The sequence below is a fragment of the Lactuca sativa genome, chromosome 1 (genome assembly GCF_002870075.4).
Source record: "Lactuca sativa cultivar Salinas chromosome 1, Lsat_Salinas_v11, whole genome shotgun sequence".
Lineage (NCBI taxonomy): Eukaryota > Viridiplantae > Streptophyta > Magnoliopsida > Asterales > Asteraceae > Lactuca > Lactuca sativa.
In genome coordinates this window covers 35,001,993-35,015,147 of record NC_056623.2, presented here as the reverse complement: position 1 = coordinate 35,015,147, position 13,155 = coordinate 35,001,993, and the positions used below count along the sequence as shown (strand labels likewise).

General features: G+C 37.8%; 1 protein-coding gene across 1 annotated transcript; it reads left to right on the top strand.

Moving 5' to 3' along the window:
- The first annotated feature begins 273 nt into the window (after positions 1–273).
- Positions 274–1,281, top strand: LOC111881398 (uncharacterized). The gene has a single exon (XM_023877790.2). It carries the CDS (start codon positions 274–276, stop codon positions 1,279–1,281), a length of 1,008 nt encoding a protein of 335 aa, XP_023733558.2.
- Positions 1,282–13,155: the final 11,874 nt, after the last annotated feature.

The following is a 13,155-nucleotide window of genomic DNA, read 5'->3' as shown; positions in this document are numbered from 1 at the left end:
TAGATTTGAGGTCTTAGGATCATTGGTGGATGATATTGTGGAAAGTATGGAAGAAGATGTTATGAACATGAATCAGGGGGTTTCTGATGTGATTGATATTAATGCTGGTGATGGATTGACTCCTGATATTGGGAAGGATATAAGGGGATCAGAATTGAAGATGAGTGCAAACTTGGACCAAAGGAATGCCAATAAAGATGAGAAAATTGATAAGGGGGCTGGATCAAAGGCAGATTTGTGGGATGCTGTCAAAATCATGAAAATTATCCAATGATGAATTTTGGAGCTTGGAATATAAGAGGTCTAAATAAAGTGGTTAAGCAGAAGGAGGTTAATAATTTAGATATGTGTGGTATTTTGGAATCACATGTGTCTGTTTGGAAGCTGAAGAAAATTTGTGACAAAATATTCAAGAGATGGGATTGGGTTTCTAATTGTAATTCTTGTATTAGGGGTACTAGAATTATAGTTGGATGGAATGTTAATAAGTTTGACCTTATGGTGCTTGGTCAATCTAATCAGGTCATGCACTGTATGGTGAGACATTTGGATTCCAATGAAGAGTTTTATGTTTCGTTCATTTATGCTGCTTCTAGTTATTTGGAAAGGAGGTTCCTGTGGAGCAGTCTTGTGAAACATAAAATTGTGGTGTATAATAAGGCCTGGGTGATGCTTGGTGATTTTAATGTTGCTCTTAAGCCTTCGGAATATTCTGAAAGTACTTCCAGAAGTCTGGAAGGGGTTGATGACTTTATTGAGTGTATCAATGCTATTGAGGTGGAGGATATTAAAGGTACAGGGTTTCAATTTACTTGGACAAAATCTCCTTCTGGGGAATGTGGGTTACTCAAAAAACTTGATCGTATCATGGTAAATTTTAAGTTTTTGGAGAAGTTTTCGTTGTCTCATGCTATATTCAAGCCGTATAGGATTTCTGATCATAGCCCAACAATCTTATCTATTCCATGTTGTATACCTAAGCGGTCTCATTCGTTTAAATTTGTTAATTTCATTGTTGATTATGATGAATTCCTTCCTATAGTTGAGGAGGTATGGAGATTAAAGGTTGCTGGAGGATTCATCTTTAATGTTACGCAAAAGCTCAAGCTTTTAAAGAAACCCTGTCGAAGGCTTTTCTGTAATTCTTATATTTCAGGAAAGAAGTTACAATTATTAAGAGACAAATTAGATAATTTGCAAGTTGATATTGATAATAATCCACATAATTTGTCTCTGAGGCGTGAGCATGCCAAGTTGTTAATGGACTATTATGGCTTGTGAGAATGAGGAGAAGTTTCTATCGCAAAGGGCTAAAGTTAAATGGTTGAAATAGGGTGATAGAAATACGAGTTTTTTTCATAAAATTGTCAAGAGCCGTGTAAATAAAAATCGAATTTCAATGATTATGGATGAAGAGGGTAGATGGGTGAGTGGGAAAAATATGATTGAAAGATTTGTTGGTCATTATAAAGCATTTCTTGGTTCGAATTGTAGTACTGGGGATTGAATTTTGGATAGTGAATTATTTGTTAATAAAATAGATCCAAGTGTTGCCATTGAAATGATAAGAGTTGTGTCGGATGATGAGATAATGAGAGCTATGTTTGAAATTGAAGATAATCGAGCTCCGGGTCCTGATGGATTTTCCTCTAAGTTCTTTAAAGCTTCTTGGAAAGTGGTGGGTCCTAAAGTTTGCAGGGCTGTCAGGGAGGTGTTATGGGTTGGGAAGATTCCGAAGTGTGTTAATGCTACCAGAATTATACTTGTCCCTAAGGTTGATTTCCCTCGGAAAGTTACTGATTTTAGACCAATTGCTTGCTGTAATACCTTGTACAAATGCATTAGCATGGTTATTGTCAATCAGATTCGAAATTGCTTAGGGATGATAGTTGATCTTAATCAATCGACTTTCATTCCTGGGAGATCTATTTTGGACAACATTCTTCTTGTTCAAGATTTGATGGCAAGATATAATAGGAAGGATGACCCTCCTAAGTGTGCCCTGGAAATAGATATCCAAAAAGCTTATGACACCGTTGATTGGAAATTCCTTAAGCAAGCTTTGATTGGGTTTGGATTCCATCTAGTTATGGTCCAGTGGATAATGATGTGTGTTACTTCAACTTGGTTTACTGTGGATATTAATGAAGAGGACAATGGTTTTTTTGAAGGGAAGAGAGGCTTGAGACAGGGTGATCCCTTATCTCCTTATCTGTTTACTCTTGTCATGGAAATATTTAATCTTTTGTTGAAAAAGAATATTGAAAATAGCCCTAATTTCAAATTCCATAGTAGATGCAAATACCAAAAAATCACTCACTTATGTTTTGCAGATGACTTGTTGATGTTTTGTCATGGTGATAGTGGTTCTACTAGAGTGATTAAGAATTCGTTGGATTGTTTCAAGGATCTTTCTAGATTGAGTGCCAGTATGAATAAGAGCCTGATTTTTTTTCAGCTGTGTTGATCCTGCTGTGAGGTGTACTATTAATAGTATACTTCCTTTTGATGTTGGGAAGTTTCCGTTCAAGTACCTGGGTGTGCCGTTAACAATTAATAAACTATTTAGAAGGGATTGTAAAGTTTTGGTTGATAAAGTTAGAATGCGCATCCTAAGTTGGAAGCACAAGTGTTTGTCTTATGCCGGAAGACTTCAACTAATTGGTTCTGTCTTATCAGCTTTGCATGTTTATTGGGCATCGATTTTTAAGCTTCCTGTTGCCACTATTTTTGAGATTGAGAAGATTTGTAGGGGTTATTTGTGGAGTGGTGGTGATCTTGTGAAGGGTAAAGCCAAAGTTAATTGGAAAATGGTGTGTAGTCCAAAAGAGAATGGGGGCTTAGGATTGAAAGACCTTAGAAGATGGAATGATGTGTTATTATCCAAACATGTGTGGAATATTGTTAATAATAAGAAGTCTTTGTGGGTGAAGTGGGTCTATAAGTTTTACTTGAAAGAAAGGAATTTTTGGGATATTCAAGTTAAAAAGAATTTCTGCTGGACTTGGAAAAGGATTTTAATTGCTGGGAACATTGTTCGTCCCCATATTGTTTCTTGTATTGGATTCGGTGAGAACACTTCCTTATGGCATGACTGGTGGCACCCGATTGGGATTTTGAGTATGTTAATCTCGAGGAATGAGTGGATTAGGGCTGGTTTCAATGATATGTCAAAAGTGAAGGATATTTTTGTGAATGGCCAATTGTGTTAGCTGACTGATTGGCTGGAAAATTACCCTGGTTTGATGGATTGGCCTTTGTTTGTTAATAATGAAGGAACTGAAGATAAGATAATTTGGAGAGATAATAATGGAAAGTGTAAAAGATTTTCTTACAAGCAAGTGTGGTCGGACGTCAATTTTTTTGGCCCAAAGGTTCCTCGGTTTCACACAATTTGGTTCAGTAATAACATTCCAAGGAATGCGTTTATCCTTTGGATGGCAATTTTGGGTAAATTAAAGACTCAGGACAGGCTGCTAAGCTGGGAAATTAAAGGTAATCTATTTTGCCCTTTATGTTTGAAGGTTAATGATTCCCATGATCATTTATTTTTTAAGTGTGATTTCTCTAAGCTTATTTGGGAGTATTTCTCTAATAAGGCTGACATCAGGGTGAGTTATGGTAATTGGAAGGAGTTTATTTATAAGTTTTGTGAGCAGGTGAAGGGCAAATCTATTGGGGGTTTTATAAAGAAACTGGTTTTGGCAGGTTGTGTATCGCATATTTGGCATGAAAGAAATATGAGATTCTTTAGAAATAATTTTAGATCCCCATTCTCTGTTACTTGTTGTATTGAGAAAGAAATTCAATTGAGGTTATTGGGGTTGAAGTATGAATCAAAAGTTATTAAGGAGAAAGTGTGGAGATGTTGGGGTATAGATAGAAATAATGATGTTGATAATGGGAATAAGGATAATGAAGTCTAGAAACAGGGTGGGGTTGGTTGATTGGGTGAAAGTTAGGAAGAATGGGAATTAGTTGTGTTGGGTGATATGGCTGCATGGTTGGAGTAACAGATTGGAGTTTTCCTGTGTTACTACTAGAATTGACGGTTTATGTTACTGGTTTGGGAGTTTGCTCCTGAATTTAGTAACTTGTACCTTTGGGAATTATTATTCGGATATGATCTTTGTTGAGAATATTCAATTAATGATTCCTGGACATGTGATTGATGCCATGTCCAGTATGCAACTGTTTGCGAATCTTGACTGGTTCTTTTGGTGGATTATTCCCTTTTGGTTTAGTGTGTTGTACAGGTTTCTGTTGCTGACTGTGCAGACCTGGGAAGGGTGGTCGATTAGTGTGGAGAGTATGATGGATTATGGGAGGAGGAGCAAGTCTTGGACTGTGTTGCTGAGAAGTAAAAGATGGAGGTCTGATTGCTGGAAGCAGTGGAATAGCAGCTGGAGTGTGTTTTTATGGTTGCTCTTTATTCATAGCGATGGAGAGTTGTGTAGTTATAACTTTGTTAAATTTGGTGTTTTTGGTAGTTTAACTGTTTTGTATTGGTTGTTGGGTTGGGTCCTAGGATTAGTCTATTGGACAGTGGGTTTTTTTAAGGGCCTTTCCCCTTGCATTAACTTTTTTGGTATGATGTGGGTTTGGTGTTGCAAGGGGTTGATGTTACCTTTTTTCGCACATCAAATAAGTCTTTGGACTAATTCTAGGACTTGTAAGGGTTTTTGGGGTAAAGTTGGGAGTTTTATGAAGATTAAGAAATGGTTTGGTAGTTGGTTCTGGATTGGTTGGTCTCGTTAGGGTGTGTTTGTATTTTTGTTTTTTTTGTTGTATTCTTTTATTTTTTATTAATAAAGTTTGTTGAGCTTAGGCTCTTTAAAAAAACACCACAAGCAATTGGAGAAGATATATAGAGAGAAGAGGGAGCTAGAAATCGGCCCTATGATCTCTTAGAATCAAGTGTACGAACTCATGAGGCTTAGGGGTCTTTATATAGGGTTGAGATTAGGGTTTCAGTCCTTATCCTTATCTAGTTACTTGCCCACCAAGTAACAATAAGATAAGCCTTGAAAACCCATATCTTTGGACGATTTCAAGGATCCATATCCTTTAGATTTCATCCACCCATATTTAGGATAATCCTTACCCTACTTTGTAACTATCACATAATTACAATTCAGCCCCTCTAGTTTAATTTATTACACTTGATCACAAAATTAATTCCTAATTAATTTTTGACCAATATTAATTAAACAGATATGATTTACCCTTTAATATATTATTCTTATAGCATATTAATAAATCATAATAACCTCTCTCTCTATTATTTCTCTAGTCAAGTTGCTTTGGTGAAGGCAACCCAAAAGGACCATGCACAATCAGGTCAAGTACTTTACCAAATATGGTTACAGGCTTAGACACTAATCCAACAGTCTCCCACTTGGATAAGTCTAGTAACCACAAATGTAAGTACTGTTGGAATAGTGTGTAAGGCTGCAACTATATTAGGCAAGTATTTGACCCGATTGTGCATGGTCCTTTTAGGTTGCCTTCACCATAGCAACTTGATAGGATGATTTATTATGAGAGAATAAATATTATTGATATATTATGAGAGTAATATAATGAATAATAATATTGTTATTTGATTAATATAAGTCATAGATTAATTAGTATTAATTTGGTGACTTAAAGAGATTAATTAAATAAGAGGGTATAAACTGTTAATTGTTTGATAGTTACACTTTGGGCTGTAAATCCTTCTTGGATAGAGGATGGACGAATTCTAGGGGTTGGGATAGCCTCAAATTCGTCCAAGGCTTATCATGGAAAGGATTTGGATTGCTTTAAGGAAGGATTATCCAACTAGGGTTTAAGGGTGAAACCCTAGGATCCTTACAAGTATAAATAGACCCCTAGGGCAAGGGAAATCGGCACCTCTGCAAAAGCAAAGAAACCCTGGCCGATTTCTAGCCCATCTTCTCTCTCTCAAATCATCCTCCTTGCTAGTTGGTGTTTGTAAGCCATTAGAGGAGTGACAATTGTGACTCTAGAGCTCCAAGACAACAAGATCAAAACAAGAGATTCAAAGGTAAACTTATAGATCTGATTTTGTATTGTTCTAATACCTAATTAGTCATTAGCAGTCTTGGATTCAAAGCATGTTTAATTAGAGAAACCTAGATCCAAGCATTAGGGTTGCATGTGCACATAGGAATGTTCATATGGCTAAAACCCATCAAGTACGACTCAATTAGCAATCGTAGCTATCAAAGACATTGTCGAACTCTGATCTTATCAGTAACCTGTCCTTTAGATAAGGGATCGTATATTCCTCCATTCTAGATATCGTATAGACACGAGACATGGATTGAAATCATTCTCTCAGTCTATGTGTTGTTTCTCGATTTTCCATTTACGACGACTGACTAATTGAACAAATCAAATTAGCCCTAGCCCGACCGAGCATTTACGTTTGTCATCACTAAATCATCGAGGGGCCCACATATATCGCTTTTATCCCACTTTGGGTAAAAGGAATGGATAAACTTCGACTCAATGTTTGCTTGCACTCACTCAACAAATCACACACAACAATAAGTTTTATAACACCAAGTTACTGGTGTGTTTACATATTATCTATGTGTAACCGATTCGCAAGATACAACTCACACATCTCAGTTTCAAGAATACAAGATATTATCGTCTCACCAATCGCTCGTGATAAAATCCATGAAGCGATCCAAGTGAGTGTGGGTTTAATCCAATGCTCAAAATCATATTCATAAGCACTCATGAACGTTGCAGCAAACCTTTGCTATGTCTGATACGCTTTAGACAATCTACAACCAATTCATGACAGTCTTCATTCATACTTACTTCCAACGCATGACCGACTGTGGTCCGTTTGAATAATTCGATTATTCTTAATAAACTCAATTATTCTGGAAGTCAAAACATGCAAAGTGAAACACAAAAGTAATACTAATCCTATATGGTCCCAAACCCTTGAGTATAAATAAAACACCTTTATTTAATCACCATATTGATTACTCATTATCCATTGTTTAACGTTTCAAATAATCAACTTTATAACTCGAATTATAACCACAATTGTCCCATGCTCCAAGCATGCACACTTTGGTTTCCTATGGTCTATACTTTGTGAAATAGATCAAATGAACACATTTTTCAATCATACTCATTTCACAATTCACAGTTCTTATCATAAGTACAAGAATATCAAATTCTTGCCGCTTATAGAATATGTCAAATTCTAATATTTTATGCAATAATCCTCTTGTGAAGTTACGGCACAAAAATCACAAAGACTCGGCCATCGAAATCACAAGGTACTCTATCAAAATAGTTATAGAACAATTCTATAGATCTGATGTCTCTCACTCAAAGTACATTCCTTGAACATCCTTTTGCATAAAATTTTCTAATCTAGACATAAATTCTTAATTTCCAACTCCCAATTATAGAAACATTTCCATATTTACCATATGACAACTCATTCTTAATAGAATCTTATCTATTCATAATAATGTTGATATGGTCCATTCAATGCCATACTTCCAACTACTCACATGTGACCAATCCTCAACGAACTTTGGATTGTCCTTTGACAGTTGTTTAATTATCTTAGTCAAAACCGATTCTTGTCCTTTTTCCCTCTTAATGCGCTAGACATTTGGAAAAATTTAGAATGGTCAAATATTATGGCATTTGCAATCGGTCCTATACCCGAAGCGTATGGGACACGATACATAATGTCTTACATAAAGATACGATACTCTATCAATCTTCTACCATAATATTTTATGTGTCACGTTCTTACAATTCGATCTATGAAAAGGGACGCCATAATCATAATCAAAATTTAAGAATTCACTATGTATCTTTTGACTAAATTTATTAAAATTTCTCAATCTAAGCTTTAGATTATGAAACGAAGTACAATATTCTCTCCCTTAATTATAGCAAAACAACTTTTCAACCTTTACGACATTGCAAAGTACAACACTTGTTTTCTATAATTAATATTGCTAACTTGCAATACTTACCATAATAATCATGCTCCCACTTACATGATGATTATTTCTTTACCAGCATAACACTTATGCTCCCACTAGCTTTGACATGTATTCAGAAATCAGCCGAACTTTAAGAAAAACAATTTCTTAAGTTCATATTTCTAATAATAGATGCTTCGATAAGACTCTATCTGAGCTTCTTAAACTCGTACACCTTTACTTAGACAGCTCATATGTATATGTCTAAACGATTCTAGGACTCATATCAATAAGTCTAAGATGTTCAGACCTATTTGCCATTTCCCACAATTCGAACTATGAAGAGGTATGCCGTAATCAAAGTTGAATTTGAGAAACCCAAATCATATAATGCTATCTTCAAAATCTTTCTTAGTGAAAGCGTTTCCTCACAATCATTCTTATGAATGAAGGAAACCTTATGACACTTAGCTTTTGTGGTGTATTCTTTCTTATCAATGTGAATTTGTCATAACCATAATCACAAGATAATGTTAGTGACAAATCCAAACTCTTATGGATAGAACTTGTTCTTCTTAATTTCTTGCCATCAAGGGTCCCACCATTGCTTCCAAGTTATTTAGCAGCTCACCCCTTCATTTCAATGTACTTTCCATTGAATAAGGTGCCTTGCCCCTATACAATCCATTGAGAACTCGTAGAACTCACTTGCATAATTAACTTAATTCGGAATGGCACAGAAACAAAATAGTGTTAACACGATAGGTCGTAAACCTCAAGTCGTGTGCTAGTGATGAATGATAAGGTCTATTATTGATTTGTTCTTGAAACCTTTCAAGACCATTAAGACTCCCACTGACTCCTTGACATATAAGATTCCCTTGTTAAGAAATATTTCTTGACAAACAAATATTCAAGAGTTAGTGCAGCTTTTATCAAGACAAAACTCTTCACATAATTGGTCCTAGTTGGTCTTTGTCTTATCCAAGACATCACAATTTACTAATTTCAAATGTGTAAGAACAAGAAAAGTCCTTATTCCAAACTTCACATTTGACGAAAGTTATAAACCTTCTTAAGACTTATCACTTAATTCACAATCTTGGAGTATAACTCTAAGACTTGACATTGGAACGAAGTATGATTGACTTCTTGATTTAACCATTTCCATAATTCTCGTCTCCTCTTCTTAGACATACAAATTGTACTAAGAATCACTTAGAGGATCAATTGAGATATGGTTCTTAATCATTAAGTCCTATCATAAAACATAATAAAAGGTACTCTCCCTTCTTCTTAGAATAGAGAAACTTTTATCTTTCGACCTACTTGGTTCTTCTTATTCGTTCTGCTATTGATTGAAACTCTTTTAACTAATCCAGAATTATACTCAATCTTATAAGTATAACCATATTCACTAAACTTTAGTAAATCATGACGAATATCTTTTTCACTCTTGTGGTGGTCTTGATCAACACACAACTTTGTGTACTTGATCTCATAGTCCTTCACTTGACGCTTTGTAACACCCGAAATCAGAAAGGTCAAGAAAGGAAAGGAAAAACCCTAAGTTAAAGAGGGTTGAATCGTCGAGTCCAGGGAGGAACTCGGCGAGTCGGAGCGGGATCTTGGTGTAAAGTAAGTGACCGACTCGGCAAGTCGGCAAGTGGACTCGGCGAGTCTGGTCTGGGTTGGGAAACCCTAATTTTGAGACTTGGTACCCTATTTAAGCATCTTATTCTCTTCCCTAGGGCTCATTTGCGGCCCCTATAGTCCAGAACCAGAAACCCTAAGCCTCCATTGTTGCTCATTCAAGCTTTCTTGCCATTTTGGGTGATTTGAAGGAAGAAGGAAGAAGGCACTCATTGGGGATTCAAGAATTGGCAGTAGATCCAGAGTTTGTGAGGTCTTCTAGAGCATTTGAAGGTAATGAGTCTCTACCTTCCCTCTTTTGCATATAGATCAACCTTTATCATGAGATTTGGGGCTTTTATGACAAGTTTATGAACCATTTCGAGTTAGAAGCCCAGATCTAAAGTTGCTACTTCAGATCTATGTGTATCTTGGCCTAGAGGATCATAAAGCATCAGTCCTTGGGTTGATTGTTAAGCCCCTTTGTCTCAAACTCTAGTTTATAGTGCTTTGATCCTAGATCTCGTTAGCCACACGTAAAGTTTGCCACTTTACGTAAGGAATAGGCTTTAGAAGAGTGGATCTACAGTTTGGAGTCCATGCATGACTCAAAATTCCTCTGCATGTATGTAGATCTGAATGGACTCGACGAGTCCTTCGAGTGGACTCGGCGAGTAGCATGAAGATGAGGAGGAACTCGATGAGTGGGATGAACAACTCGTCGAGTCGGATGAAGTTAGGCATGAACTCGACGAGTTGGAAGAACAACTCGACGAGTTGGTTGAAGATTGCCTTGGGCTCGGCGAGTCTATTCTTGGACTCGGCGAGTCAGGTCGCGAAACCCCAAACCCTTCGAGTCGAGACTCGAATCAGTGAGTCGGGTGGAGACTCAGCGAGTTGGACAGGTCAGGACTCGGAAATAGTTGGACTCGGAGAGTCATGGACTGACTCGGTGAGTCGAGTCGCGAATAGAAAGACCCTGAGCATATGAACTCGGCGAGTCATTAGGTGGACTCGGCGAGTAGGGTTGACCTGGAAGGTTGACTTTGACCAGGATTTTGACTTTGACCAGAGTTGACTTAGTTGACTTTTAGAGGACTGTCAGACTAAGTGTCATATTGATATTGGTAGCTCGGAGAGCTGGAGGAGCAGCGGCTCAGGGGATTATCGATTAGCAGCTAGAGGATTATCGGCAGAGCTCAGCAGTTCAGGTGAGTTTCCTACCAGTAGGAACGGGTCTAAGGCCACAATGTCGGCCCGTCTAGCTAGCAGTAGTTTCCGGATTTTGATCTGATGCAGTAGTTAGTATGTTTGATGCCTTCGTGGCTCAGACAAGATTTATGTGTTATGTGTTCCGGGCTACGGCCCGATGCAGTATGCAGTATATGTGTGTTCATGCTAGTTGATATGTTTATGTTATGTGATGATCAGTTAGTTCCGGACTTCGGTCCGATGCAGGGGGCAAGGCCCCAGTTAGTCCGGACTTCCGTCCGATGCAGGGAACAAGGTCCCAGTCACTTTCCGGACTTCGGTCCGATGCAGGGGCAAGGCCCCAGTTAGTCCGGACTTCGGTCCGATGCAGGGGACAAGGTCCCAGTCAGTTTCCGGACTTCGGTCCGATGCAGGGGGCAAAGCCCCAGTTAGTCCGGACTTCGGTCCGATGCAGGGGACAAGGTCCCAGTTAGTTTCCGGACTTCGGTCCGATGCAGGGGGCAAGGCCCCAGTTAGTCCGGACTTCGATCCGATGCAGTGGGCAAGGCCCAGTAAGTGCTTTATATGTTATTGTATGGTATGTGGTAGTTTGAGGGAGCTCACTAAGCTTCGTGCTTACGGTTTTCAGTTTTGGTTTCAGGTACTCAGTTTTTTTTAAAAGAGGAGCTCGGGAAGATTGCATTGCACACACCATAGTCAGTTAGCCTGGGAATGTTCTACTCTGATAATGATATTTTTGAATTAATACTCGAAAACTATGTTATTGTAACGCCCGTAGATTAGGGCTAGTCAATTTAGAGACGATAAGCATCAAAAATGACTTTTTGATGGAAGATTATTTAGAAGGATTAATCTTAACCAAATTGTAGTATATGTCACAAGGTTTCCGTGCATATAAAGAATGCCGAAATCCGAGTTATAACGAAGAAGTTATGACCTGTCGAAGTTTCGCGACAGAACCGGCACGACCTAGCGCGACGTAAATAGTGAATTTAAGGTAGATAGATATCTATCCTTAGTGATCTAAACGAGAGTCGAAGATTTCTTCGATAGTAGTCCAGCGATAAAAAGACAGACGAAAACGGAGTTCAGATGAAGGAGTTATGAGTTTATAACGGAGTTTTCCTGTCCCGGCCTACTAAAGATAATATATAAGTAATATACTTATAATATATTAAAAATAAAGTCAAAATTAGCCAATGGAGTCTAAACGAGAGTTGTAGAGCATAATCTCACCTTCGCGTCGATATAAAGAACGTCGAAAACGAAGTTCGTATGCGAAAGTTATGAATTTCTGAAGTTCGGGGCGCGAAACCCCAAAACTGTCAGAGACCACGACGTGGCAAGCAGTGCCACGACGTGGCAAGTCTCCTGACACCTCCGGGAGGCCCCCAGACGCAACTTGGGATGACGCATGCAGTGACGACCAAGCCCACGACATGGAAAAAGGTTGCCACGACGTGGCAAGGGCCAAATTTGCCCTATAAATAAATTTGAAGGGCCAGACGTTTAGGGTTGCTATTTTCTCTCTTCTCTCTCCCGTTTTACCTCGATTTGCGTGCCAGAAGTACCCTGAAGCCCCGGTATCATTCCCGAGTCCCGAAGCAAGATCCGAAGCCCCGAGAATCCCGAAGAGCGTGATTCCTGAGCCGAAGCTCTGCCCGCGAGAAGTTCGATTTTTGTGAAGATCTTCCAGATCTGCGGAGAGATACTACTTCTACAAGCCGTAGTGTTGTCCGATCATCTTCTGATCAAGTGAGTGTATAGTCACTTTCGTCTTACACATAGATATGAAGTATTTTATAAAATACGTGCTATGTGAATATATATAGTTGTTTATATGTGTGAGTGTGTAGTTACTTTCTTTTAACACATAAATATTAAGTATTTTCTATAAAATACGTGTTATGTGTATAATATAAAGTTGTTTATACGTGTGGGTGTATAGTCCCTTTCATAAACACGGGTATAATACAAGTATTGTTTGAATGTATTAAGTATATGTTTGGGAGAGTGTGTGGTTACTTTCTTCTAACACATAAATATGAAGTATTTGTTATAAAATACGTGCTATGTGTTTATATATTGTTGTTTATTTGAGATGAGTATGGAATGAATGTTTTATATAGTTTTTAAATGAGTTAAACTGTATATGTATTTTATATCTACAAATATGTTGGGTAGAACATGGTTAGATGAGATAGTTGGTATGTGATAAAATGACGAGGTATGAAAGATGATTAAGAATGATATTGGTAGATGCACCAATTAAGGAATGTCATAAAACTAGCAGATGCGCTTGAGAATAATATCGGTAGATGCACCAAGTAGTAAA